Source organism: Schistocerca serialis, chromosome 1 (genome assembly GCF_023864345.2).
Source record: "Schistocerca serialis cubense isolate TAMUIC-IGC-003099 chromosome 1, iqSchSeri2.2, whole genome shotgun sequence".
Classification (NCBI taxonomy): domain Eukaryota; kingdom Metazoa; phylum Arthropoda; class Insecta; order Orthoptera; family Acrididae; genus Schistocerca; species Schistocerca serialis.
Genome location: NC_064638.1, coordinates 1,267,286,770 through 1,267,313,703, shown reverse-complemented (window position 1 = coordinate 1,267,313,703; position 26,934 = coordinate 1,267,286,770). Strand labels below are relative to the sequence as shown.

Sequence of the window (26,934 nt, the reverse complement as noted above, 5' to 3'; positions counted from 1 at the left end):
GTGGAACTCAGTGTATTTCCTATAACACAAAATCCTAACATCTTCTAAGTGATCGATTACATAGTCACAAAATTCCAGGTAGGCGTTTGCATGAATGCGTCTCACAAGCGACTCTGAACAATTTTTTACAATAAAATCTGAACATCAGTTGCCTTTTCGGCGATTTCTTTGACGCCATGAAGGTACTGTGCACTCCAAGCCCTTCACTCGCGACCGCACTGAGCTAAAGATTCCTCCCAGCAGGCAGAAGTGCCAGTCCACGGCCCTCATCGCCATGGGGAGAACTCTGATGTGCTCAAACCATCAAAAACGTCCCGGAAGTGTGATGTTCCCTACTTACTAACTACCTTAAGCTACGTACATCTTTCGTTGGCCAATGGTGATTAAGGACTGGAACATTTCATCCTACGAATGACATGTTACATATCAGCGTCAGCAACTCATCAGAGGACATGGAGATCAGAGACTTGCCTGCTCTCTAAAGCAGGATAGGTGGCGATATGTGACAGATGTGACTGCAAAATACAATGCTGATGCAGGTAGAGCTGTCTCGGAGCACAGTGTACAGTGCACATTGTTGAAAATTGGGCTCCGCAGCAGACGACATTTTCGTATTCCCATGCTGACCTAACGACATCGTCAGTTACGGTTACAGTGGGTACGGGGTTTCAGAATTGGACTGTTGATCTATCTAAACGTGTCATCCAGTAGCATGAATCGCCTTTCTTGTTACTACGGTTCCATTGTCGTGTCTGGATAAATGTCATCCAAGCGAACCGCTGCCTGAAAGCGAGTCGCACACGTTGGCGGGTGGGGGCCAGTATTACGCTACGGGGGCCATTCATCTGGGCTTCCACTGGATGTTTGACAACTGACGGCACCACGATAGTAGTGAGCCCTTCATGTTTGCTGTCTTTCGCAATGGCGATGGCAACTCGAAGTAGGATAATTATAAGTGTCAAAAGGTCAGAAACGTGCTACAGTTTTGAGGAACTTCTTGGTGAACTCATGCTCATATCTTGGTGACCAAATCCAGCTGACATGAACCTGACAGATCACATTTGGGGCTCCATCTCCGTGCTCACAAACATGTGCTTAGACATCTGGTGCTTCATACAGCGCTTTTCAAAAAAAACGTACGTATACAAAGTATTATCTCGACAAAACCATCGGTCACTGCACCACGGCTCTGTTATTGGAGGATTGATAATTTATATAGTTTATATTCGTTGCCGCTAGATGTCGGTTGTATTCTGTTTGCTTGGTTACCGTCATTTGTTGTAAAATGGCTACTCTGCAGCAGAAATCATTTTTCGTTCTAGAGTTTGCGAAGTGTAATTCCGTTATTATAGTGCAAAGACATTTTAGGTTGAGGTACCAAACTGATTATTCAAAGGGATGAAATATTCGCAGATGGTATCGACAGTTTGTAGACACAGTATATCTATGTGAAGGTAAGAGACCTGGCCGCGCTCGTGTTTCCGGTGATAAGTCGCACGAATTGAAACTGCTTTCAACGCAGTCTCACAAAATTAATTCGTCGTGTCGTTTGGGAGCTATAACTGCTTACAACAACAGTTTATCGTGTTTTGAGACGTCGGTTGATTCTGAAGGCGTACAAGTTAGAGCTGTTACAGGCTCTACGTCATGACAACAAAAGCAAATGTGTGGCATTTTATGACGAGCTTCAGAATACTATTTACAATTCACACTTGCTTCGTGCTCAGGAATGAAGCGACTTTCCGCCTTACGGGGAAGGTAAACAAAGACAATATTCGAATTTTGGGGCCAACAGAACCCACATGGACGCACGAGATTAGCCAAAAGTGAATGTGTTTTGTGCAATATCCAATTCACCTGTTGCTTGATGGAAACACTATTAACGGTCAGCAGTGTCATACTATGTTTCAAAACCGGTTGTTTCCCAGGCTGGACGAGGACAACTTCATTTCTCAACAAGACGGGGCATTCCATCATTGAAGTCTCCAAGTGCGTTAATACCCGAGACTTTGTAGGCCTTCTGGTCGTCAAACAGCTGGCGGTTTATCATTTCTCAGCTGGCCTCCACTGTCATCCCGTGAAGTCTTGTGGGGTTTCATTAAAAACAACGTTTACGTGCAAACACTGCCACAGAACCTAGAAGAGTTGAAGAACCGGAGTATTAGTGACGGAATATCAGGGTCGATGGCCGTTCTTACCCGAGTGCGGGAGGAATTCGAGCATCGATGTAATGTTGTTCGTGACACTGGCGGAGGACATACTGGGCATCTGTAATCTAAACTTGAGAGATTCATCAATATGTGTCCCAAGTTTCATAGTTGTATGTCTTACACTTTAATAAATATACGTGTTAGAAATATATACGTTCTTTTTGAAAGCCTACCAAGGAATTTTTGAATCGATCAGATACAGAATCAGTACTGTATTTTGTTTCAGAGGTAGACCATGCCATATTAAGCATGTGGCCATAACGTTTTGACTCATCATTGTATGTCCACAAATAAACTGTGTAAAATGCATGGACGAGAATATTCTTTACATATTGTCATGGATTAAGGTTTCTTTCCGTTGCATTCATATATGAAGGTGGGTAGTATTTGTGGCTATATGTCTTCGTGCAAGTCACATTATGTCTGGGATGGTCACTCTGGTACTCTGTGTTTACCGAGCGAGGTGGCGCATTGCTTAGTACACTGGAATCGCGTTCGAGAGGACGACGGTTGAATCCCGCGTCCGGCCATCCTGATTTAGGTTTTCCGTGATGTCCCTAGATCACTTCAGGCAAATGCAGGGATGGTTCCTTTGAAAGGGCACGGCCGATTTCCTTCCCCATCCTTCCCCAATCCGAGCTTGTGCTCCGTCTCTAGTGACCTCGTTGTCGACGGGTCGTTAAACACTAATTTCCTCCTCCTCTGTGTTCAAAGCTGAAGAATAAGCTTAATTTCTGTCCTAAAGATTTCTTGAGTGTTCTTGTATATACATGTATTCCGACATTTCTGTCACAGTCTCCCGCAAGGCATACGAGCCTGTAACTACTTGGGGCATACTTCTTAGAACAGCCACCATACCTATTGTTATTCTATCCTGATATGTACTTCTCTGACTATATTAATATACCTGCATAATTATTTCATCATTTTGTGTCTTTCCTTTCCTCCCAATGAAGCAGCTTTTTGTAGTAGATTTTTTACATGATACAAATATTTATGGAAACATAGCAAAATTTATTGTGTTTCTTTACTGTTTTTTATTTTTGTCTGGCAACAGTCAGTATTCCATTTATATTCTAACACAGAAATCAATTTCGACATAGTTCAAGATATTTCTGTACAAATATAATACAGTGAAAACAAAACTCGTATCAGATAAGTCTTACTTTTCAACAAAATCGCCTCGGCATTACATATACAGAGAACATATAGCTAATTTCATCAGGAAATGTCACTGGTAAGAATGAAGTTAAAACTTTCAAGATCCAGAGATTCAATCATCTTTTACTGTTTTGTGGGTCTATCAGTCCACTTCCAATGTTTCCTGTATGATCAGTTTACAAGCAGACACCCGTCTTCTCCCTCAAAATTGTTGATATTGCTTTATGGGTTTCATTTGAACCTACTGTATTTAATAAAGTTCGTTGATTAGTTGATACCTACCGCCAGCGACTGTTGTTGTGGCGATATTGAAATGCACCCTAGTGGAACCGGCGCTGTTGTGGGCAGTGAGTCTCAGCTGGTACCACGTGGCCGGTTGCAGGTCCCCTATTAGCAGCGTCTTTGGTGGTGCGTTGTTGTCAATCAGTATCCACTCATTTTCGTCTCCGAGAATTCGATACTCCACAACAAAGTACAACATGGAGCATTCACCGTCTGGCCAAGAGTGCAAATGCAAACACAGGGAAGTTGCATTTGCGGAGACGAGTATGTCTGAGTTCGGTACCTGCGGTTCTAAGAAACGTTAACTAAATTAGTAACAGATATAGAGTACATACATTTTTCAGACAGAGGACTACACAAATTTATTTGTATTGAACCTCAAGCACTCAAGAAATAAATTAGATTGTTTTTAATGATTTAATTTGTCATAGGTATCTCTGCATTATGGTGGTTCTCCACAGTGATAAAAACTATATAAATGAAAAAGAGAACAAGAGCTATTGGTCAGATATTAAATCTAGAATAATTTCAAGTTAAATGATACTAAAAAAAAGACTCACCACGAAGAAGGTATACAAATTGGTCACAAACTAAGATGCATACAGTTGTCGACGAAAAATGCGAAACTGTAAACTTTGGCGGCCCATGGATGAAAGTGCAACGCTGCAGCGTAATTTCACCGCACAGCTGACAAGGATAGTAAATAGGTGACATGTTGATACCAGGTCGTAAAGTCCTCGGGGCCTAGAAACGACGGAATGGCTCCATCTCTCCCACAGCCGTAGTGGTCCACAACCCCGCGACAACTACCGCAGTCCACTTCACCCCTCCGCTGCCCCACAGCGAACCATTCATTCAGGGTTATTGTGCGGTTCAGCCCCCGGTGGTCCTCCTCCTTCACCCCCTCGCCCCCCCCCCCCCCCCCCCCCCCCCCCGGGGAACGTCGCACACCAGACGAGTGTAACCCCTATGTTTGCGTGGTACAGTAATGGCGGTGTGTACGTGAACGTGGAGAACTTGTTTGCGCAGCAATCGCCGACATAGTGTAGCTGAGGCGGAATAAGGGGAACGAGCCCGCATTGGCTGATGGAAAACCGCCCGAAAACAATCCACAGACTGGCCGGCTCACAGGACCTCGACACAAGCCCACCAGGCGGATTCGTGCCGGGAACCAGTTGCTCCTTCCCAATCCGGAAACGCCGTGCATTAGATCGCACGGCTAACCGGGTGGGCCAGTTGGACAGTAACGATGCCTCGCCCGCATGGTTGACCGTGCGGTCTAAGGCACTGCTTTCCGGGTGTTCCCGCCAGCCTGTGGATGGTTTTTAAGGAGGTTTTCCATCTGCCTCAGCGAATGCAGGCTGGTTGCCCTTATTCTGCCTCAATTACACTACGTAGGCGATTGCTACGCAAACACTGTCCCCACGTACGCTCACACCACCATTACTCTACCACGCAAACATTTGGGGCTACACTCCTCTGGTGTGAGACGTTCCTGATGGGGGTGGGGGTACACTGGTGGCTGATCCGTGCAATAATCCTGGGCTCGGTGTGGGGCAGCGGTGGGGTGATAGGACTGCTGTAGCCTGTTGTGGGGTTGTGAACCACTGAGGGCTACGGCGAGAACAAAGCCTCTCCGTCGTTTCTACGCCACCAGTTGCATACAATGCAATACAACTATGCCTGTGAACAATACGCACAGATTTCAAGATTTCAGCATTTGAGGGAGGACGCGCTGTTGGGATCAAAGAAGCTGGTTGGAGTAACTGGCGAATCACTCGACATTTGAATAGGAGCGATGCCACTATCCAACGATGTTGGCAACATTGGTTGAGCCATGGCCGAACACAGCATCAAGAAGAGATCAGTCGATTTAGAGAGACAGCAGAACGTGAGGACCGAGCAGTCGTCAGAGAGGCACCCAGAGACGGGGGTTCCCCGTTATGATCGATCTGACGTGCAACTGGTGCTTCAGTGACCACAAGCGCCATTAATACGCGGCTCACGTAAAAGAGGCCGAACTCACGACGCCCCTGTGCCGACTACCGTTGGCTCCTGTACACCAACAAACCCATTTGCAGTGGTGTTGGCCACATTCAGCCTGGAATCTCATTTACTGGAGCCTACTCCAGAATAAGGATTTCACTCTGCAGCAGAGTGCGCCCTGATATGAAACTTCCTGGCAGATTAAAACTGTGTGGCGGACTGAGACACCGGTGCGGCACACAGTTTTAATCTGCCAGGAAGTTTCATAACAGCGCACACTCTGCTGCAGAGTGAAAATCCCATTCTGGAAACACCCCGTAGGCTGTGGCTAAGCCATGTCTCCGCAATATCCTTTCTTTCAGGAGAGCTAGTCCTGCATGGTTCGCAGGAGAGATTCTGTAAAGTTTGGAAGGTAGGAGACGAGGTACTGGCGGAAGTAAAGCTGTGACGACGGGGCGTGAGTCGTGCTTCGGTAGCTCAGTTGGTAGAGCACTTGCCCGGGAAAGCCTTGGAGTAGTCTCCAGCGATGAGTCTTGCTTCAACTGATTCCCAATGACTAGCAAAGACGTGGCTGGAGACGCCCCAGATAGCTGTGGGATACCGAACTGACTGACGCCCGTCATACTGCCCGACAACCAGGAGTGATGGTCTGGGGTGTCATTTGTTTTCATAGCAGGACCACTTTGGTTGTCCTCCGCGCCACCCTTACAGCACAGCGGTACGTCGACCATATTCTACGCACTGTTTTGTTGCCTTTCATATAGAAAGCTACCCTGGCCTTACACTTCAGCAAGATAGTGCGCAGCCGTAGGCGGCGAGAGTTTCTACTGCTTGTCTTCGTGCTTGCCAAACCCTACCTTGACCAGCAAGGTCGCCAGATCTATCCGCAGTTGAGAACATTTGAGGCATTTTTGGCAGGTTCCTGAAACCAGTTGGGGATTCTGATGATCTAACCCGTCGGTTGGACGAAATTTGGCACGATATCTCTCAGAAGGACATCCAACAATCCTATCAATCAATGCCAAACTGAATAACTGTTTGCATAAGGGTCAGAGGTGGACCAACTCGTTATTAATTTGCTTCGTTTGCGAAGCACTTTCTGTTGAATAAATCTTCCAATTTTTCTGAAATTGTTATTAGTTGTTTGTACATCTACAGATTTCGGGTCATCCGGATAATTCCTTCATGGTGCATAGTTCTTTCTTTGTTTCAGAGGTTATATACACGTATGAAGAAATTATCAGTGAAATTAATTAGAATTTGACTTTAACGTAAATGAAGTTATGGAGCTAGAATCATAGTTTTAAAAATACCACTTTTACACGTCACTGATTACTAGGAATAGACTTACAACTAAAGATATACTATGAGACGAGAAATTCAAAGGTTTTCTCTGTTGTCGTCATCAGGAAAAATGAGACTGGTATCCTGTGGACCACAGAGTGGAATGATAGATCCCTTAATCGGGTAGATAGGTTAGAGAATTTGAAAGGCATGTGGATAGCTTGAATTTAGATATAGTGGGAATTAGTCAAGTGCTGTGGCAGGAAGAAAGGGACTTTCGGTCAGGTTAGTACAGAGTTATCATCAGACAGGGCTAATGCCGCGTAAGCCTAAATGAACAATAAAATAGGAATGCAGCCGAGCTACTGAGAACAGCATAGTCAACGTATTTGGTAGGCAAGATAGACTTGAAGCCAACACTGTGGTAAGGTTTACATTCCAACTAGCTCCGCACACGATGAAGAGATTGAAAGAACGTATGACGAGATAAAGAATGTTATTCAGACAGTTAGACGCAATAAAATTTTAATTGTGATGCATGACTGGGTTTCGATTGTAGCAAAAGGAAGAGAAGGGAAAACAGCAAGAGAACGTGGACTGGGGCAAAGGAATGAGAGATGAAGCTCTCTGGTAGACTTTTGTATAGGGCGTAACTTAAAGGTCGCAAACAGTTGGTTTAAGAATCGTAAAGAAAAGGTTGTTCGTGTGGCAAAAAAGTGGGGACAATGGATGATTTAAAACTGTTTATATAGTGGCAAGACAGAGCTTTCGAAAGCAGATTTTAAATTGTAAGGCTTTCCAGGGACAGATGTGGACTCCGACCATCATTAGTTATGAACTGCAGACTAAAACTGAAGAAACCGCGAAAAGGTAGGAAATTAATAAGATGGGATCTGGATAAATTGAAATAACTGGTTATAGTCGAGAGTTCCAGAAAGAACATTTGGCAATGTTGGACTGAAAGACGGAAAAGAAATACAACAGAAAACGAACGGGTAGCTTTGAGAGATGAAATAGCGAAGACAACACGGGATTACATGGGTGAAACGTCAAGACCTAGTAAAATTCTGGGATAGTTCGGAGATATTGACTTTCATTGACAAAAGGAGAAAATATGAAAATGCAGCAAATGAAGCAGGCTGAAGGGAATACAGGTGTCCGATAAATGAAACTTACGGAATGTGCGAAATGGCTAAGAAGCAATGGATAGAGGACAAATGCAAGGTTGTAGAAACATGCATAACGAGAGGAAATATAGATGCTGCATATAGGAAAACAAAAGGGAGCTTTGGAGGAAAGAGCAATAGCTTTATGAATATCAATTCAGACGGCTAGCCAGTACTAACACCGAGGAAATTAGATTAGGAAATGAGACACTAAAATCAGTAGAAGAGATTCGTTATTTGGGCAGCAGAATAGCTAATGACGGCCGAAGTAGGGAAGATATGAAGGGCAGACTGCTAATAAGAAGAAAAGTATTCCTGAAAAAGAGGAATTTGTTGACATCTAACATAAATTCAAGCGTTAAGAAGTCTATTTTTGTAAGCGTTTGTCTCGAGTGTGCCTTGTATGGTAGTGAAACGTGGACTATATGCTTTTCAGACAAGAAAAGATACTAGCTTTTGAAATGTGGTGCTGCAGAAGAATGCTGAATGTTGAATAATAAATGAGGAAGTACTGAAACGAAGTGGGAGAAAATGAAATTTATGGCTCAACTTGACTAAAAGAAGGGATCATTTGATAAGATATGTCCTAAGTCATGAAAAAATGTCAGTTTGGCAAGTGAGGGGAGTAAATGTTGTAGAGGGAGTCCAAGGCTTGAATATAGTAAACAGGTACTAATGGATGTAGATTTCCGATGCCATGCAGAGCGCTCAGAACTCTACTGAACTGTAACTCTATTGAACTGTCGGGGAATGCATGACGCAGATGCCCAGAACCAGCCTAAACTCAACTGCCATTGTTCGTAACCTCAGCTGTAACACATTAACAGTGCAAAATAACAACGACAAGGCATAAAACGTGACTAACCTGTTCCTTTTGTCTTAGCCGTCAGAATAGCACTTCGTGGGCTGTCTCCAATTCTGTTGTGTGCAGAAATAAATATGTGATATGTAGACCCACAGCTGAGATTCTCCAGCGTGTGAAATGCCTTTTCAGCCTCCAGATGCACTTCTTCCAAGTTTCCGTGGTCCCTTTTGTAGTTTAATACATAACCTGGACAGTAATTGTGACAATATTTGGGAAATTCAGAAACATCTATAGCATTATAATTATTTTATTACATGTACTGGGGTGTTGTGTGCTGTCCTTAGGTTAGTTAGGTTTAAGTAGTTCTAGGGGACTGATGACCATAGATGTTAAGTCCCATAGTGCTCAGAGCCATTTGAACCATTTTTTTTTACATGTACTGGTGATGTATAAAACACACGCGCATGCACACCCGCCTTTCCACTCGTCCACCCGCCTGCACACACACACACACACACACACACACACACACACACACATACACACACACACACACACACACACACACAAACACAAATGCTTTCTGAAAATACCAATATACGTACAGAGCTACATCTATATAAACAAAAAGCAAATGTTACTTCAAAATCGTGTATCTCTGAAAGTTCTTCACCAATTTCTTTGAAATTTTGTCACAACGTTGCATTCGAAGACGTACATGTTTTTATATACCTACTGCAGTGTATATACAGAGTGAGTCAGGAGGAAAGTTACGTGCTTTGAGGGGTTATAGTATTAGTGATTCTGAACAAAAAAAATCATATGGACGTTTGCTCTATTCCGAATGGTTTCCGATATAGAACATATTTAATATCACTTTTGTACGTTTTTCTTGAATAACTCGAAAACCGCACCCTCCAGTGAATTAAACTATATTAAAATTTCTACAAAAAAGTTCCTATTCATTTTTTTCTCTAGAACTAACGGTTTGTGCGGGGAGAGCGCGAGACTGTTGAAGAACTCGCTCGACGCGCATGCGCTGTAGCTTATGTAGTTTTTGTTGGCCAGTTTCGGGTAGTTTCCCGACTTGATAGACCACAAGTGTCCCGTATCAAACTGTTCGTCTCAACTTGTTACCTCAATATGCTACATCAAATTGGCCTACAAAAACTACATAAACTGCAGCGCATGTGCGTCGGGCGAGAAACCATTCGGAACAGGGCATAAGTCCACATGAAGTTTTCTGTTCAGGATCACTAATACTACCATACCTCAAAGCATGTACCTTTCCTCCTTACTCACCCTGTATATATAACAGGGGAACATTGTTATCAAAAACCTCGTATTCGTTTGTTCAAAATCTTAAATCTTCGAATGTTCTCCACTAGTTGCTTTGAAATTGTGAGAGAGGGTGCTGGAGGACATGGAAAGAGAGGGGGGAGGAGAGGATGGATAGAGGAAAGTGAGCTGAGGTGACAGAGAGAAAGATGGGGAGAGAGAAGCGGTCACGCGGTTCCAGACTGTGGCGCCTAGAACCGCTAGGCCATCCCGGCCGATGGACGGAGAGAGAGAAGGGAAAACAACGGGGGAGGGATGGACAGAGAGAATGGGAGAGAAAGGGTCAGGATAAGATGGGGAGGAAAATAATGGAAGAGAGAGGGGAAGGAGGTGATAGACGGAGGTTGGGGACAGGAGGAGGAGAGTAACAGAGACGGGAGAGAGGAGATTAGGACATATATACAGTTCCCATACGTATTAAAAACGTGTGCTTTCTCCTTTCTTTCTTTTTCAATTAACCAGACTGAGTCACAGCAACGCGTAGTCGGTAACAGCTAGTCTCTGAATAAATAAGACAGTCAAAATAATAAATGCTAAGATTTTCTAGGTATGTTCTGTGTGCTTTTATAGGTACTTGCTAGCGAAATGTACAGGTTCTTTTCTTCCCAAGACAGATGCAGAGCTGTAATGGAGTGAGAAAAAAATGCTTCCCTGTGTCAATTTTCGCAGGGCCTTATAAGATGAATTTTATCTTAATGACATCGACAGCAACACAACATAGATTCTGCTCAGTGAAAAGGAACTTGAAATTTCCTGTTACTTTTGTGAGACATTAAGCGTCCTTCTTCGAGTTACACTTGGCTAACACTTCTTTAAGCACTGTATGGGAAGAAGCGCACTTTTATGCAGTTTCATTAGTTTTTTAGTGGAATTAAAAATTTTGAGTGTTAAGTCCCAGAATTTGAAATCTAACTTGAAGGTTCCTTTCTACGTGTGCCTTTTATTACGTACACTAATTCCTTGCCGTATTTTAGAGCGTTGCATGGTAATATGTTCTTGACAGTAGTACACATTATTACAAAAAAATGAAATTTTTATAGTGTTGTTTTCGGCTTTTCATTTTATCACCAGTTTTTTGTGACTTATGTGGTGAGTTCTTCCATGAGCAAGTGGCTTTCTCTCTGATAGTTCCTGGAATTAAAATATGAACGAAATTTTAGATAGTTGGGAGTTTTCAGCATTACTCTTGCATTCTTATAATTTCCTTAGGCTACGTTTCCTACATGTGTTACAGACCTGAAGATGGTTGCAGATACCAACCGAAACTAGTTAGCGAACTTTAATTGTGATTGCAAAATTGCGGTGTAAGCATTAAAAGTTTTTTTACTTTAAAAAGTTTTTATTTAATGAAATGAACATAGTTGACATTCAAGAAATTTTCAAAACAGACCATTAATTTGGACCATGAACACCGAATGAAAAATGGTGCGCTACATTTATTACAAAGGTTTACAGCATCAAGGTCGAAGACGGACTCCATGGGAGTTACAAATAGTGCCGGACGTCCAGCTTCGTATCCACTTTTCAACAATGCATGTAGAATCATATTGGTGTAACAGGATGTTGAGAACTGATGAAATGTGATGGCGTACAACCGAATACGAAACAGTCTGTCGTAGAGCTTATACTGAAACTGGCTATCCTTTAAGCCGTAGCAGCAGGCAGGGCGATAACATGCTCTATAGGCACGAAAAAACAAACATCCAGGGGTTGAATTTGTCCAGTGGTCGTAACGTCAAAAACTTTTCAGAAGGAATAATTTGCTCTAACGAAGTATAATTTTTACACCCAGACCAGGAATCAAGCAAAAGTGAGTTATTTTGACCACCTATTGGCCAAAAGCAGTGCTCCATAGTTGTAGTTCTCTTACTCCCTTTTTCCCACTCTTGCTTGCTGTGACGTAAATATTCCCTACTGTCCTTGCAAGATCCCGCACAAGAAAAAGTATCGTAGGGGATGGAGCACCTCCAACTTCTCGCAGCACAATAAATAACTTTCCAGCCAATGTACCATCAACATTAATAATCGGCATAATTGTATACGAGTGCTTTAAGGCGTTGATGTTAGCTGATGTTGATACAACTCTTTTCGTACATGTAATTTCCAGGGTTCCTTTCACATGGGTTTCCCCTTCGAATCCCGACTGGTCGGAACTGAAAACGTTTTGTTTGAAATTTCGGTAACTTACGTATTCCAATTCCGTAGCAATGTCTGAAGTTATGCAGCTATCCACTGCTTCCCTTGCGGTCATCGTAATCTATGTCAAGCGCAATTTGATGTGCATAACATAGTAGGTCACTATCATTCTCGTTCTGTAAATTGTATCGAATATCCCTGAAACGGGCAAACAATAGTTTTTGTAACAAGCGCTGCCTGTCCTCCCTTGGAAATCATTAGTTTTTCTTATGCAATACACGATCACATTGATGCACCCTTATTCGAAAACTGTTCATAATTACATTTTTTACTATGCTGCGGATGATATTCCATGTAAGGAACTACGTTTAGTACTCGCTCCTTGGACAACGATTGTCTACATCTACATCTACATGGATACTCTGCAAATCACATTTAAGTACGTGGCGGAGGGTTTATCGAACCACCTTCACAGTTCTCTATTATTCCAATCTCTCCAATCTCGTGTAAGGCGCGGAAAGAAAGAACACCTATATCTTTCTGTACGAGCTATGATTTACCTTATTTTATCGTGGTGGTCGTTTCTCCCTGTAGAGGTCGGTGTTAACAAAATACTTTCGCTTTCGGAGGAGAAAGTTGGTGATTGGAATTTCGTGAGAAGATTCCGTCGCAACGAAAAACGCCTTTCTTTTAATGCTGTCCAGCCCAAATCCTGTATCATTTCAGTGACACACTCTCCCATATTTCGTGATAATACAAAACGTGCTGCCTTTCTCTGAACTTTTTCGATGTACTCCGTCAGCCATATCTGGTAAGGAACCCACACCACACAGCAGTATTCTAAAAGAGAACGTGCAAGCGTAGTGTAGGCAGTCTCCTTAGTAGATCGGTTACATTTTCTAAGTGTCCTGCCAATAAAACGCAGTATTTGGTTAGCTTCCCCACAACATTTTCTATGTTTTCCTTCCAATTTAAGTTGTTCGTAAGTGTAATTCCTAGATATTTAGTCCTTCATATTTGACTGTGTAACCGAAGTTTAAGGAATTACTTGTCGCACTTATGTGGATGACCTCACACTTTTCGTTATTTAGGGTCAACTGCCAATTTTCGCACCATTCAGATATCTTTTCTAAATCGTTTTGCAGTTTGTTTTGATCTTCTGATGAATTTATTAATCGAAAAAAGACAGTGTCATCTGCAAACAACCGAAGACGGCTTCTCAGATTGTCTCCCGCATCGTTTAAATAGACAAGGAACAGCAAAGGGCCTATAACACTACCTTAGAGAACGCCAGAAATCACTTCTCTTTTACACGATGACTTTCCGTCAATTACTAGGAACTTGACCTCTCTGACAGGAAGTCACAAATCCAGTCACATAACTTAGACGATATTCCATAAGCACGCAATTTCACTACGAGCCGCTTGTGTGGTATAGTGTCAAAAGCCTTCAGGAAATCCAGAAATACGGAATCGATTTGAAATCCCTTGTGATTAGCACCCAGCACTTCATGCGAGTAAAGAGCTAGCTGCGTTTCACAAGAACGATGTTTTCTAAACCCATGTTGACTGTGTGTCAATAGACCGTTTTCTTCGAGATAATTCATAATGTTCGAACACTATATATGTCCCAAAATATTTTCTAAACCCATGTTGACTGTGTGTCAATAGACCGTTTTCTTCGAGACAATTCATAATGTTCGAACACTATATATGTCCCAAAATCCTGCTGCATACTGACGTTAATGATATGGGCCTGTAATTAAGTGGATTACTCCTATTACCTTTCTTGAATATTGGTGTGACCTGTGAAAATTTCCAGAGTTTGGGTGAGTATCTTTCGTCGAGCGAACGATTGTACTAGCGTTGTCTATAAAGTAAGTTCCGATCGGTCGCGAAATGAAAACCACGGTGAAAATCTGAAACGTTTTACTTGCAACAGTTATGTAGACCTTCCACCTACTTCTCTAGATAGTCGCCGCTCCGACTTCGAGTTTTATCGTAGTGGTGTATCAACTTTCCACTATCCACGTCATAGAAAGCAGCCGCCTGTGCTTTCGGCCAGTTATCTGCACTGGTCTGCAGCTCGTTGTCTGTGAAAAAATATTGTCTTCATAGCCAGCGGTTCTCGTGAGCAGAGATGGGACTCAGGGGGAGCCAATTACGGACTGTATTGTGAGTGATCAAAAACTTCTCATCGGAAACGGTGCAGGAGCGCCTTCATTGCCCCTGCAGTGTGCGGCCGAGAATTGGCATGAAGAAGGAACTGCTCGACAGTTGTGTGATGTGGGCTGCATGACACAGGCGACATCTCTAACCTGGCCGTTATACGTGCCGGGAGACGCTATTCCCTACGCATCTTACGTGATCACTGTTCACTCAAAACTGAAAAGAGCGACGCGACACGATCGACGGCCGTACTAGAGACACTGACCAACACTGTGCAAAGGTTTACCTGATTTTCCCAGTGGTTTCCATTTCGCGACCGATCGGAACTTTCTTTCTGGACAGCCCTCGTATATAATTGTCAAGTATGGAGCTAATGCATCAGCATGCTCTGGACCAGAAGACCTGCTTTTATTAAGTGATTCACTACTCCGAGGATATTTACTTCTACGTTACTCATGTTGGCAGCTGTTCTTCATTCGAATTTTGGAATATTTATTTCGTCTTCTTTTGTGAAGGCATTTCGGAAGGCTATGTTTAATACCTCTGCTTTGGCAGCACTGTCTTCGATAGTATCTCCATTGCTGTCATGCAGAGAAGGCATTGCTAGTTTCTTGCCGCTAACATACTTCACATACGACCAGAATCTCTTTGGGTTTTCTGCCAAGTTTCGAGAGAAAGTTTCGTTGTGGAAACTATTATAAGCATCTCGCATTGAAATCCGCGCAAAATTTCGAGCTTCTGTAAAAGATGCTTGAAATTTACTTTACTTCGTTTCGCTGGAGACGGCAATTGTGGCTCCCTGTCCGTCAAAGATGACGAAACGTATGGCTCGACACCTGTTTGAGTACCACTTTCACGTTTTAAGCAGATGTCGTCATCGCTATACTGCTCATGGACATTGTCCGCACTGTCGCGCGTGTACGACACGACACATTCCACTGACTCGTCTTACAGAAACGCTAATATTTCATCTGCCACTTCTTTCGCATCATGCAAAATTCCTCGGATGAGTACGAAACATTACAGCGTCGATGGATGGGTATTTTGTTTTTGTTTGGTTAATGTTTTTAGCGCTGATATCAACGGAGATATGGAAGCTTTTTCAACCTGAACCGTACACTTTTTATAACTGCATTCGATAACTCTTGAGAAGACAGTTACAGCGTTTGTTGATGTTGACGTTGAAACCTGTCGTAAAAAATCGAGAGGTGTAATAGTGTTTGATAGCACGGTGGCCGCTATCGCCATTAGCGGGGCAAGCACCGTCAAGCAGAGCTCTCGTGCTGCGCTGTTTCAGAATGTCCACACATTCGCCTGTTTAAAATGGTTCAAATGGCTCTGAGAACTATGGGACGTAACATCTGTGGTCATCAGTCCCGTAGAACTTAGAACTACTTAAACCTAACTAACCTAAGGACGGCACACAACACCCAGTCATCACGAGGCAGAGAAAATCCCTGGCCCCGCCGGGAATCGGACCCGGGAACCCGGGCGTGGGAAGCGAGAACGCTACCGCACGACCACGAGCTACGGACTTCGCCTGTTTACTTGTTTGCAATGTAGGCCGCTCATTTCAGCTTCAAAATTCGTTCTTGCAGATATGTACACCAACGGGAAGAAGTTGAGTATACTACTTTTATATGATGAATGTAGAAGAAATGCCGTAAAAGACAACGGTATAGGGGGCTCTCTATCTGGATCACCATTGTCCAACGCGCCAGGAAATTGCACGAATTATCAAGTCGTTAGTGCGGACAGTCTACTTGAACGTAAAAAAAGGGACAAGAAAGAAGACTGCAATTGACAGAGAATACGAAAAAGCCGTTCTGGCTACGACGCTAGTCAATCCGGACAGTGGTACGAGACATACTGCCAAGGAATGTGGAATCAGCCAGACGAGTGTCATTCGCATCTTGCATCGACAGAATTTCTTTCCCTATCATCTGTCACTAAATCAGGCACTCATCGACAGTGAGTTTGTACGTCGTACAGAATTTGTCGGTCTGCCTTTCAGCAAATGAGAGACGACCCGACGTTTTTCCAGCGTGTGCTCTTTTACCGACGGAGCAACGTGTAATAACCACGTTAAGGTAAATTTGTACATCATGCACTGCTGGGCAGCCTACAGTCCACATTGGCTTCGTCAAGTGCAACATCAGCGTGGAGAGTAAACGTATAGTGCGACATCAAAAGAAATTACATTGTGGGACCTTACTTCATCTCAGGCGCTATAAATGGACATTTGGACGTACACTTCTTGACGAACTTTCTGCTCATTCTTCTACACTCATGCTCATAAATTAAGAATAATGCTGATACATGGTGAAACAACGATCTGGTGTGCGGTTTGCGGGTTTAAATCTCACCGCGGTATGACCGTGCGGCGCACTTGACCTGCGGTCGTCGCATGGTGGCGCTGGCAGCAGTCCACACACGCAGAGGTGTGTTGGTGCATGTCAGGGTACGGGGCAGCGAGTAAGTGTGCAGACGTTTTCAGGCGTCCTAATGGTGATTGTGTGTTCAAAATGGCTCAAAGAGCACATATTGATGACGTTATAAGGTGTAGAATACTAGGGCGACTGGAGGCTGGTCAAACACAGCAGGTCGTAGCGCGGGCCATCCGCGTGCCACAAGGTATGATCTCAAGATTATGGCAACGATTCCAGCAGACAGGTAACGTGTCCAGGCGCTACAGTAAGGGACGTACACAGTGTACAACACCACAAGAAGACCGATATCTCACCATCAGTGCCCGCAGGCGGCCACGGAGTACTGCAGGTAGCCTTGCGCGGGACCTTACCGCAGCAACTGGAACAGTTGTCTCCAGACACACAGTCTATAGACGACTGAACAGACATGGTTTATTCGCCCGCAGACCTGAAAGGTGCATTCCACTGATCCCTGGTCACAGGAGAGCCCGTAAAGCCTGGTGTCAAGAACACAGTACATGGTCACTGGAACAGTGGTCCCAGGTTATGTTCACGGACGAGTCCAGGTATAGTCTGAACGGTGATTCTCGCTGGCTTTTCATCTGGCGTGAACCAGGAACCAGATACCAACACCTTAATGTCCTTGAAAGGGACCTGTATGGAGGTCGTGGTTCGATGGTGCGGGGTGGGATTATGATTGGTGCACGTACACTACTGCATGTCTTTGACAGAGGAACTGTAACAGGTCAGGTGTATCGTGACGTCATTTTGGACCAGTATGTCCATCTTTTCAAGGGTGCAGTGGGTCCCACCTTCCTCCTGATGGATGATAACGCATGGCCCTACCGAGCTGCCAAAGTTGAGGAGTACCTTGAAACAGAAGATATCAGGCGAATGGAGTGGCCTGCCTATTCTCCAGACCTGAACCCCATCGAGCACGTCTGGGATGCTCTCGGTGGAAGTATCGCTGCACGTCTTCAAACCCCTACGACACTTCAGGAGCTCCGACAGGTACTGGTACAAGAATGGGAGACTATACCTCAGCAGCTGTTCGACCACTTGATCCAGAGTATGCCAACCCGTTGTGCATCCTGTGTACGTGTTCATGGTGATTATATCATATACATATGTCGGGGTACATGCACTGGAAACAGTGGCGTTTTGTACTACATGTGTCTCGGGACGGTTTTCTCAACTTGTCACCAATACCGTGGACTTACAGATCTGTATTGTGTGTGTTCCCTATGTGCCTATGCTATTAGTACCAGTTTTGTGTAGTGCCACGTTGTGTGGCACCACATTCTGCAATTATCCTTAAGTTATGAGCATGAGTGTAGAAGAAGTACCACTTGATATTCGCCATAGTAAGTGTTTGAATCACGGCAGTCGTCGAGCTCACTCGTCCCGTGTTGCAAGGCAAATACTGAATGAGAACTTTTCTAAACGTTGGATAGGACGAAATTGCGCTTTCAAATAGTCTCCGAGGTCCCCCAGTTTGACTCCTCTTGATTTCTTTCTTTGTCGAGCACTCAAAGATGCAGTCTATGACGAGACCTCAACTACACAACCTCTAGTACATGCTCTATCATATTATCCGCTGTAATTACAAGTGTCCATCGTTCTTTCGAACGGCGACTGCAAATGTGCCTTTCAGCCCTTGGTCAACAGTTTGGACATATGCTTAAATAAAGGATAAAGATATTTTCATACACAAAATTAGCAGGTGAACTTGCGTCTAGGTCGTAAGTTGGTTCAAGGGCAAGCAGAGTTTTATTCTAGCAGCGCAGGCCTACCTTACGGTATACAACTACGTAGCCTCGTCTGAGACGACTACTTGGCAGAGTTTGGAGCGCTAATGCCAATTCCGACCGCCGTGCTCTCCAATTCTATTACATTTCTCGATTTTTTTGCCACATGTTTCAAAATCAACATTTACAAACGCTTTATCGCTGTGGTTGTCTTCTCAACAGCTATCGACTGCAGTTATAAATAAGTATACACTTCCACTTAAAAAATACATACTTACTTCAATATCTCAGATGATCCAGAGCTAAAAACATTGACCAAACAAAAATATTCGTGAACCTCGACGCTCTAACATTTGCCGAAAATCGCGTTTCGATATGTATAATCGTTCGCGAAATAAAAGGGTTGTTACGTATCGGTTAGCAGCATTGTTAAGTTTCAGTTGTTTTTTAATGCTACTGACTTTAATTACTATCTCGTTAAACTTTACTCTGGTACAGCATAGATTCTTCCTCTGTGAAAGGATGTTTGAAACATTTACTTTGATTTTTGGTTTAATATTTACTAGTCTATCTAGATACAATATTTTCTGCAGGCTATCCCTTACAAAACTCTTCTTACTAACAAAACGTGGACTGTGGCGCCATCAAACATATCTCAATGAAATGCTGCAAATTTTGGAGAACAGGCGTTTAAAGAAGAATCGTTACTTGTATGTAATGTATTTGACTTTATTTTTACGGGTGGTGTAATTATGGCTAATTTTGATCTATTAAAGAATACACAGGTGTTTATTTATCTGAAGAAGAGGATTTAATATGTCTTAATCTCTCTTTCGTGTGGCGCTTCCGTCACCGCCTGGTGCAGATCCTCTTAGTTGACTTCTTTTAGGCGACTTGCGTGTTGGCGATCATGAAGTGCTGATGAGGATAACAAAACACCCATTCCTCGAACGAAGAATACCCCCAACCCGGTCGGAAATTGAACACGGGACCTTTCGGCTGGCATCCAACCACGTTGACTCCGCAGGTACCAAGGTGGGCGCACTTTTAATCATTTTTTGAATTGTTGTCTAATCTGGTGTCTGTATCTGCATTCGAACAACTACACATTCTTACATTACAATTACTTTCTGAGGGAAAGGTGATCTTTCAACGTTATAATTTATCACCTGTATACATTCATTTGAAGAAGTACGTACCTATAATGGGTGCACCTCCATCCATACGAGCTGTCCATTGCAGTTTAATACTGTGATGGTCTGAACCCAGAACTTCAAGTAAAGGAGCTTCAGGAGGCAAAATTACAATGATCTTGTAGTTTATTCTGTCTTCTCCAAACAGATTTTTTGCAATACATGAGTAGTTTCCTTCGTACTCTTTCTTCAGCTCTGAAAAAGTGGATAGGAAGCAATACGTTAATCTAACATCGACACTTGGGCGCATGCTAAAATTAAAATAAAAAGGTATTTACGTTAACATCTAGGGGAAGAGAGTGAAAAAGTAACATCAAGTGCAACAAAAGTACTCGTAACCAATGAAAGCCAATTGTCTTTTTGTAGTGAACATTTGTAACACATGCGTTACCATTTCTTGTTTATATGGATTGCTTGGATAGATATTTGCTAGGGTAAAGTTCCAAGCTGGCTTGAAGACTAGCAATAATGTTCATAGCATAATAAAAGTGTATCAACACAATAATTTTTAGAGTGTTTGAAAGGAAAATGCATGACGGGTAGCAGAACTTCAGAGATGTTAAGCCCTGCTGTGGCGTTTCGAGAATAACATAGCAAGAAAGTTCAGAACGTTTTTTTCAAACCCAAGGTAAAACCACACAAATATCAACAGCACTAGTGGTTACTGTACGTCCAAGTATGTCTGATTCGATACATTGTCACAAATGTTAGTGTTGTCAGCTGAATCTGCAAATGGAGCTATGTGATTGTCATATACAGTCTGCAGGTCTTGATATGATCTCCCTTCGTATAGAATTATTATTTATTATTCGGTTGTCGAGTGTTCATAATGTCCAGTTAGATGGATGTGTAACAATTAGTGTATTGCCTCTGGCGATTTCTAATGATACAATGTACATGGTAGTTTTTGGTAGAATAAACAAAACTTTACGTGTCAACAAACGTGTCAACAAACACTAATGTCCTTACTGTAGTAAGGCAGTGACACAAGTACACATGATTTCCACCATTTCGTTGTGCAACTCGCTGCTTAGCTGGGAGTCTCATAGTTACGTCTTAGAAATCTGTGTTTGTCACGCTAGCCGACTTGTGACAGTCTCTGTTTGAGTTATTAAGGGTCTTCCATGAACTTGAGTTATGAGCAGTATAGAGCAGCTGCTGACAATTCGTCATGTCAGATTTATGGCCAACGACGAATACTCATCCAGCAGATACGTACGGAAATACATAGCGTTCACATAACGTTCCTTCAATCTCTGTCTTTGCCTTGTATAGACTTTTGTTATTTCCGCACCTACGTGGGCAAATTGTTGGTCTTTTAATTGTGAGTGCCTCTGTAACTAAGGTAGCCGAAGTATTTGATGCTCCAAGAGCATATTGTCGAAGTTTTATACAGCATACAGGGCATGCGGAAAAGCATCATCCGCTAAGTCACAACGTGGATGGAAGGGTGTGTTAAGTAATCATCACGGACTGTCATTAAAGAGGATTGTGACGAAAAATAAGAAGACGGGAGCTGGTAACATCACAGCAGAACTAGATGGCGCACTCTCGAATATTTTAAGCACCAAAACAAAGCCAAGTGAGCTCCATAAGGAGGAAACTGTAAGTAAGCCTTGAATTCAAAAGTCTCTCAAAAGTGATGCAAATGCCTGTGACACGAAATTCTGGACTATGGAGCAATGGAGGAAAGTCGTTTCGTCGGATTAATCGTTTCACGCTGTTTCAAATTTCTGGTCGAGTTTACGTCCCAAGAGTGATACATGGCGACGGTTCGGTGACGATTTCACCAACCATATGATGGTATTCCATGGGTACTGCATACGCGGAGCTGTCATTTGAGCACAAATCGGTAGTTGGAGATACACGCATGGGACATTCCATTTTGGTAGTCGTTTGGGATTTCATTATTTTGCATCCCACAGTGGAAAGACTGTGCCGAGAGTATCAGATTTCAGGCATTACTTCTCACCACCGACAACACAGTGGCCGACGTCCTCCACTTAACGACCGATAGCAGCGGTGTTTGCGTAGGGTTGTGAGTGCCAACAGGCAAGCAACACTGCGTGAGACAGTCGTAGATATCAGTGTGCGACGTACGACGAACGTATCCGTTAGGACAGCGGGGCGAAATTTGGCGTTAATGGACTAATGCAGCGGACAACCGACACGAGCGGCTTTGCTAACAGCACGACATCGCCTGCAGCGCCTCTCCTGGGCCCGTGACTATATCGACTGGACGCTAGACGATCGGAAAGTTAGGGCCTGGTTAGACGAGTCCAGGTTTCAGTTGGTGAGAGCTCATGGTAGGCTTCGAATATGGGGCAGACCCCACGAAGCCTGTGACCTAAGCTGTCAACAAAGCACTGTGCAAGCTGGTGGTGCCTCCGTAAGAGCGTCGGCTGTCTTTGCACGGAATGGACTGGGTCCTCTGGTCCAACTGAACGGATCATTGACTAGAGATGATTACGTTCGGCTACCTGGAGACCATTTTCAACCACTCATGGACTTCATACTTGCAAACAACGATGTCATGTCAGCGGACCACAATTGTTCGCGATTGGTTTGAAGAATATTCTTACATTTCGAGCGAATGGCTTGGCCACCTAGATTTCCCGATATGAACTCCATCGAAGATATATGGGACATAATCGAAAAGTCATTTCGTGCACAAAATCCTGCACCGGCAACATTTTCACAATTGTGGGGGGCTGTAGAGGCAGCATGGCACAGTATTTCTACAGATTTATACGACTTATTGAGTCCATGTGACGTCAATTTGCTGTACTGCGATGGGCAAAAGGAGGTTCGACACGATATTAGGATGTATCTCATGACTTTTGTCACGTCAGTGTTTACATCGGTAACTTCAGTTTCTTTCTCACCGTGTAGAGTGGCACACAAGAGCCTCTTGAAGGGATGTACTAGAACAAAAAGTGGAAGAGCGAACAAACAAAATAACAAAAGTGTCATGGAGCAACACTCGCAATTAGATGACTTACTGGTGATAAGAAGAGAGCTCTGTGAGATGCTGAATCTGGGGTCGGCTTTGAGGTTCTCCTTCCTGTGTTGCCACGACACGTTTGGGGTGGGGTTTCCCACTGCCGTACACTCAAGCGTCACACCGGTGTCCAGGGCTTCGCGTAGAACTTGAGAAAAGGACGCAATGCGCGCCGGAGCTGAAAATGAAAACATAAACAACAGTTTAAAAGTATCTGTATTTTTTATGTCTTCCATTTTTAAATGGAATGGCAAACTTTGAGCAGAAAAGCTGGAAATAACTCTACGTTATACTCAGTTTCCTCCGTTACGACTAGCCCCTGAAATACGCTAAAAAGTTGGAAATAACTCTACGTTATCCCGAGTTTGTCATTTACGACTTCCCACTGTAGCCCCTGATATACGCTTAAAAGCTGGAAATAATTCTACTTTATTCTGAGTTTCTCATTTACGACTTTCATTTACGGCTTTCCTCTGTAGCAACTGGAATGCGTCGAAAGAAAGTTCTTCTCTCTGCGGAAGGCTCATCGGTGAGGAAAACCTTGCTTCCAGGGTACATTTGGCTTTCATGTTCTCCAGGCATCACTAAATTACTTAACAGGCTCATTACTTTAGGAAACAATATTTATAAAATGTTTCGTTTTACTTTGTGAAATTAACTGATGCAATAGACATTATAAATATTAAATTACAGGAATCAGTGTCTTGGTCACATATTAGTTTGTCAAAATTCATGACCTGCAGCAGCTTTGTAACCATCGTCAGATCCAACAAGTACAGCATCGACACGTTGGCACGTAGTCAAAACATCATGAATTTCAATAGACAAATATGTTGCCAAGCCAGCGATATCCGTAATTTCATCTGTTAGGAAAGTCACCGGCTTCGTCTGGTGGGCCAGGCGACCTAATTTACCTATAAACAATTATATAATATATGGCTGAGACAGCCTAATTCTTTACATTCTTTGCGCCTAACTAGAGTTGTGCTCTACCAAAACTATGGTTCGGTTGTTTTGGTACACCATATGAATGATTAGTAAGTGGTGTGATTACCGGCAGTATTGGTAGACCTGGCGGGGAAAGAAACGTAAATGAAAGTGTAGGAGAGAAAATGGCAGCCGATAACTTCTATTTGTTTTTTGGTTTCTTTGGTTGTTAGTTTTGCACATAATTAGAACTGCACAACATTCAGTGTTATTCCATTGTGTATTGCAAATCCTTACAGAATATAAATTGCGTTTTATAAATAATGAAAATTAGTTGATCGCGTAACTTCTGCACTTTCATGTAACCGAAGCAATTACTTTTGGTGCAAGTCCAGTTTACAGGCGCGAACATAAAAAATATATAATTATAGTTGATATTTTGCACTCAATAAAACGTTCTTCAACATGATCAAAGGCAAGAGTTTCCTGTTATTATTGAAAGTTGTTTCTGAATAACAGAAAGACTATATGTAAGTTCGAGGAAGTATTGAAGCGACGAAACTTCATGACAGATTAAAACTGTGCCCTGTGCTGACACTCAAGCTCAAGACCTTTCCCTTTCGCGGACAAGTGCTCTACCATCTGAGGCACCCAAGCACGACTTACGACCTCACAGCTTTACTTCCGCCTGATACCACATCTCCTACCTTCGAAACTTCACAGTATCTCTCGCAGGAGGTCGTAGAGCACTTGCCCACGAAAGGCAAAGGTCCTGGGTTCGAGTCCCGGTCCGGCACACAGTTTTAATCTTCCAGAAAGTTTCATATCAGCGCACACTCCGCTGCAGCGTGGAAATCTGATTCTACAGAAGCGACATTTGATATACTTTTGTTTTGCGCTTTTTTACCTTTGTAGTTAGGAAATGAATTTTTCTAGTGCTATATGATAAATCTGTATTGTTTCATTTATTTTTACTTCAACATCCGTCTGCTTCACGTCACAAATCAACCTGAATTAAACATTGACAATTTCAGTTTCGCTATAAATATTGATTTATTCTCATTTAACAGACAGGAGGATATTCTCACTCAGTTACTAGACGGTTGACCACTTCTAGTTTTTAGGGGAATCTAGTAAGACACAGATCGCATACGGAAGGAAAGCAGACATCATGAGGAAACCCCTGATAGGTATGCAACACAACCATCTTACAGCAATTGCGGGTATGACAGTTAACGAAAGCTGCTAAAGAAAAGTACTGTAGTTTATGCTTACTTATGGTCTATGGCAGCCAAAGATAGTTTTACAACTCTGGGCCTAACATACAGGACCGTACCCATGGCGAGACAGGCCCCCACCAAGGGCGCAAAAATTCTCTGCAAAAAGGGAACTAAAGAGGATTTTAAATTGGCCCGGAGAAGTACGTGAGTTCCCCTCCACTCATGCTCTTATCTTCTGCCTACGAGAAAAGACCTTTCTATTGGTTTACAACAGGAAATACATGTTACTACTGTGCCACTGCATCATACTGTTCAAGTACAAACAAATGAGCAAACGCCTGTCGCCAATATGATTTATGGTGCAACAGTGTGCTTGGTTGAGACGACTGTCGGCTGCACAGCTCACGTTCACAGTGGAGTTTTTGCTACCACTTCGCTTTGGAACTATAGCATTTAAAACGTCGGGTGAATGGGTACCACAGCAAACATGCTATCTGGATAGGAGTGCCACATCTCTTGGTCATTCAACCGGAAAAGTGTGATTTTTTCGGTTGTCAAACCGGAACACAATAAAAAAAACAAAAAAAAACGTATCTCAGACAGTAACATACGTTTATTAAGAATAAAGACGAAAAATGCTAACAAAATCAATACATATATATGTATGAACATATATGAGAGTTATATTTGTGACTTTGTAAGTTATATATGTTTAAGAACAAAAACAATGAGCATGAAATAATCTCAGTTACTTCACATCCTAACTACAATATCACAGAAATAAACCTGAGTTTTTGTTCCTTTTCTTTGTAATCTGTATGTCATTTTATTTGTACTATGCATTTTAATATGCATTAAAATTTAATAAATAATCTTGAATGCTGGAACAACCAAAATGGAGTAATATTCCAATCATAGAGGAATGCTTTCAACATTATCGATATCTCATCTATCCACTGTATTTCCATCAAAGAAAATGTTCTTTCTACGTTACTGTTGTGGAGTGGTACGGAAAAACGGTACTTACACATGTGGTACTAATCTCTATATTGCTCGTGAGATTCTGTTTCGAATTTATAAACTACAATTACACATTTCTTGGAAGGTGTTTTGTTCTTCCAATCTGGAGATTGAATTTCACAGTGGTGTTTTGGAAAACTAAAAATGTGTAATTTAAATTAATATTTTCTGTTTTCAAATATTCCACTGCCTATTTTCACACCTTTTCATTCTGGCGGTGGGATATGATACGTCCACCAATAGTGGTACTAATAATGTATCAATTTTTAATACTTGGAAGTGGGAAGTGGTATACTGCCTATCAAGAAACCAAAGGTAGACTTCAGTGAGAGGATTTGTGTAAAAATCAAATAGAATTTTGGGCGCTTTTTCTCCTGATAAAAAAAGATTTTAAAGCATCAGATAACTTTATAGTACGTTCAATAGCTGGTACAATAACATCCTTCTCGTTTTAGATTGTGGAAACAGAGTACTATATTCCGCAGCAACAAACTGACAGAAATATTTTAGCTTTTCTGTCCTGTCAGCGCATGCAGTGAAATTATTAAATAGTTTTTGAGTCATTTAATCATTCAGATGTAGTTTCTTATTTATTTGGAGTAATATATGAGCAGGGCATCCAATTTCTTCAATATTTTCACCAATTTCTAGTTTTAATTTTTTGTATACATTATTAATATCGCAGTTGGCGTATATATCATACCTAACTGCCACAGACAGTTATATGCTTATATCGTTAAGTGCAGGCAGCAACGAGAAAAGACACGATATCTATTGACCTCTACTGACAAGACCAGAGTGTAACTAGGATGAGCCGGCCGAAGTGGCCGTGCGGTTAAAGGCGCTGCAGTCTGGAACCG

At 42.7% G+C, this 26,934-nt stretch overlaps 1 protein-coding gene across 1 annotated transcript in view; it reads right to left on the bottom strand.

Moving 5' to 3' along the window:
• The window catches only part of LOC126456830 (Down syndrome cell adhesion molecule-like protein Dscam2), a 416,068-nt gene that overhangs the window by 32,490 nt on the left and 356,644 nt on the right, over positions 1 to 26,934 (bottom strand). Inside the window, exons 28-31 of the mRNA XM_050092636.1 lie at positions 22,909 to 23,085; positions 19,913 to 20,101; positions 8,955 to 9,140; positions 3,654 to 3,944 (exon numbers count right to left, since the gene is read on the bottom strand). Of these exons, the coding sequence (XP_049948593.1) occupies positions 3,654 to 3,944; positions 8,955 to 9,140; positions 19,913 to 20,101; positions 22,909 to 23,085 (843 nt within the window). The remainder of the gene's footprint in view (positions 1 to 3,653; positions 3,945 to 8,954; positions 9,141 to 19,912; positions 20,102 to 22,908; positions 23,086 to 26,934) is intronic.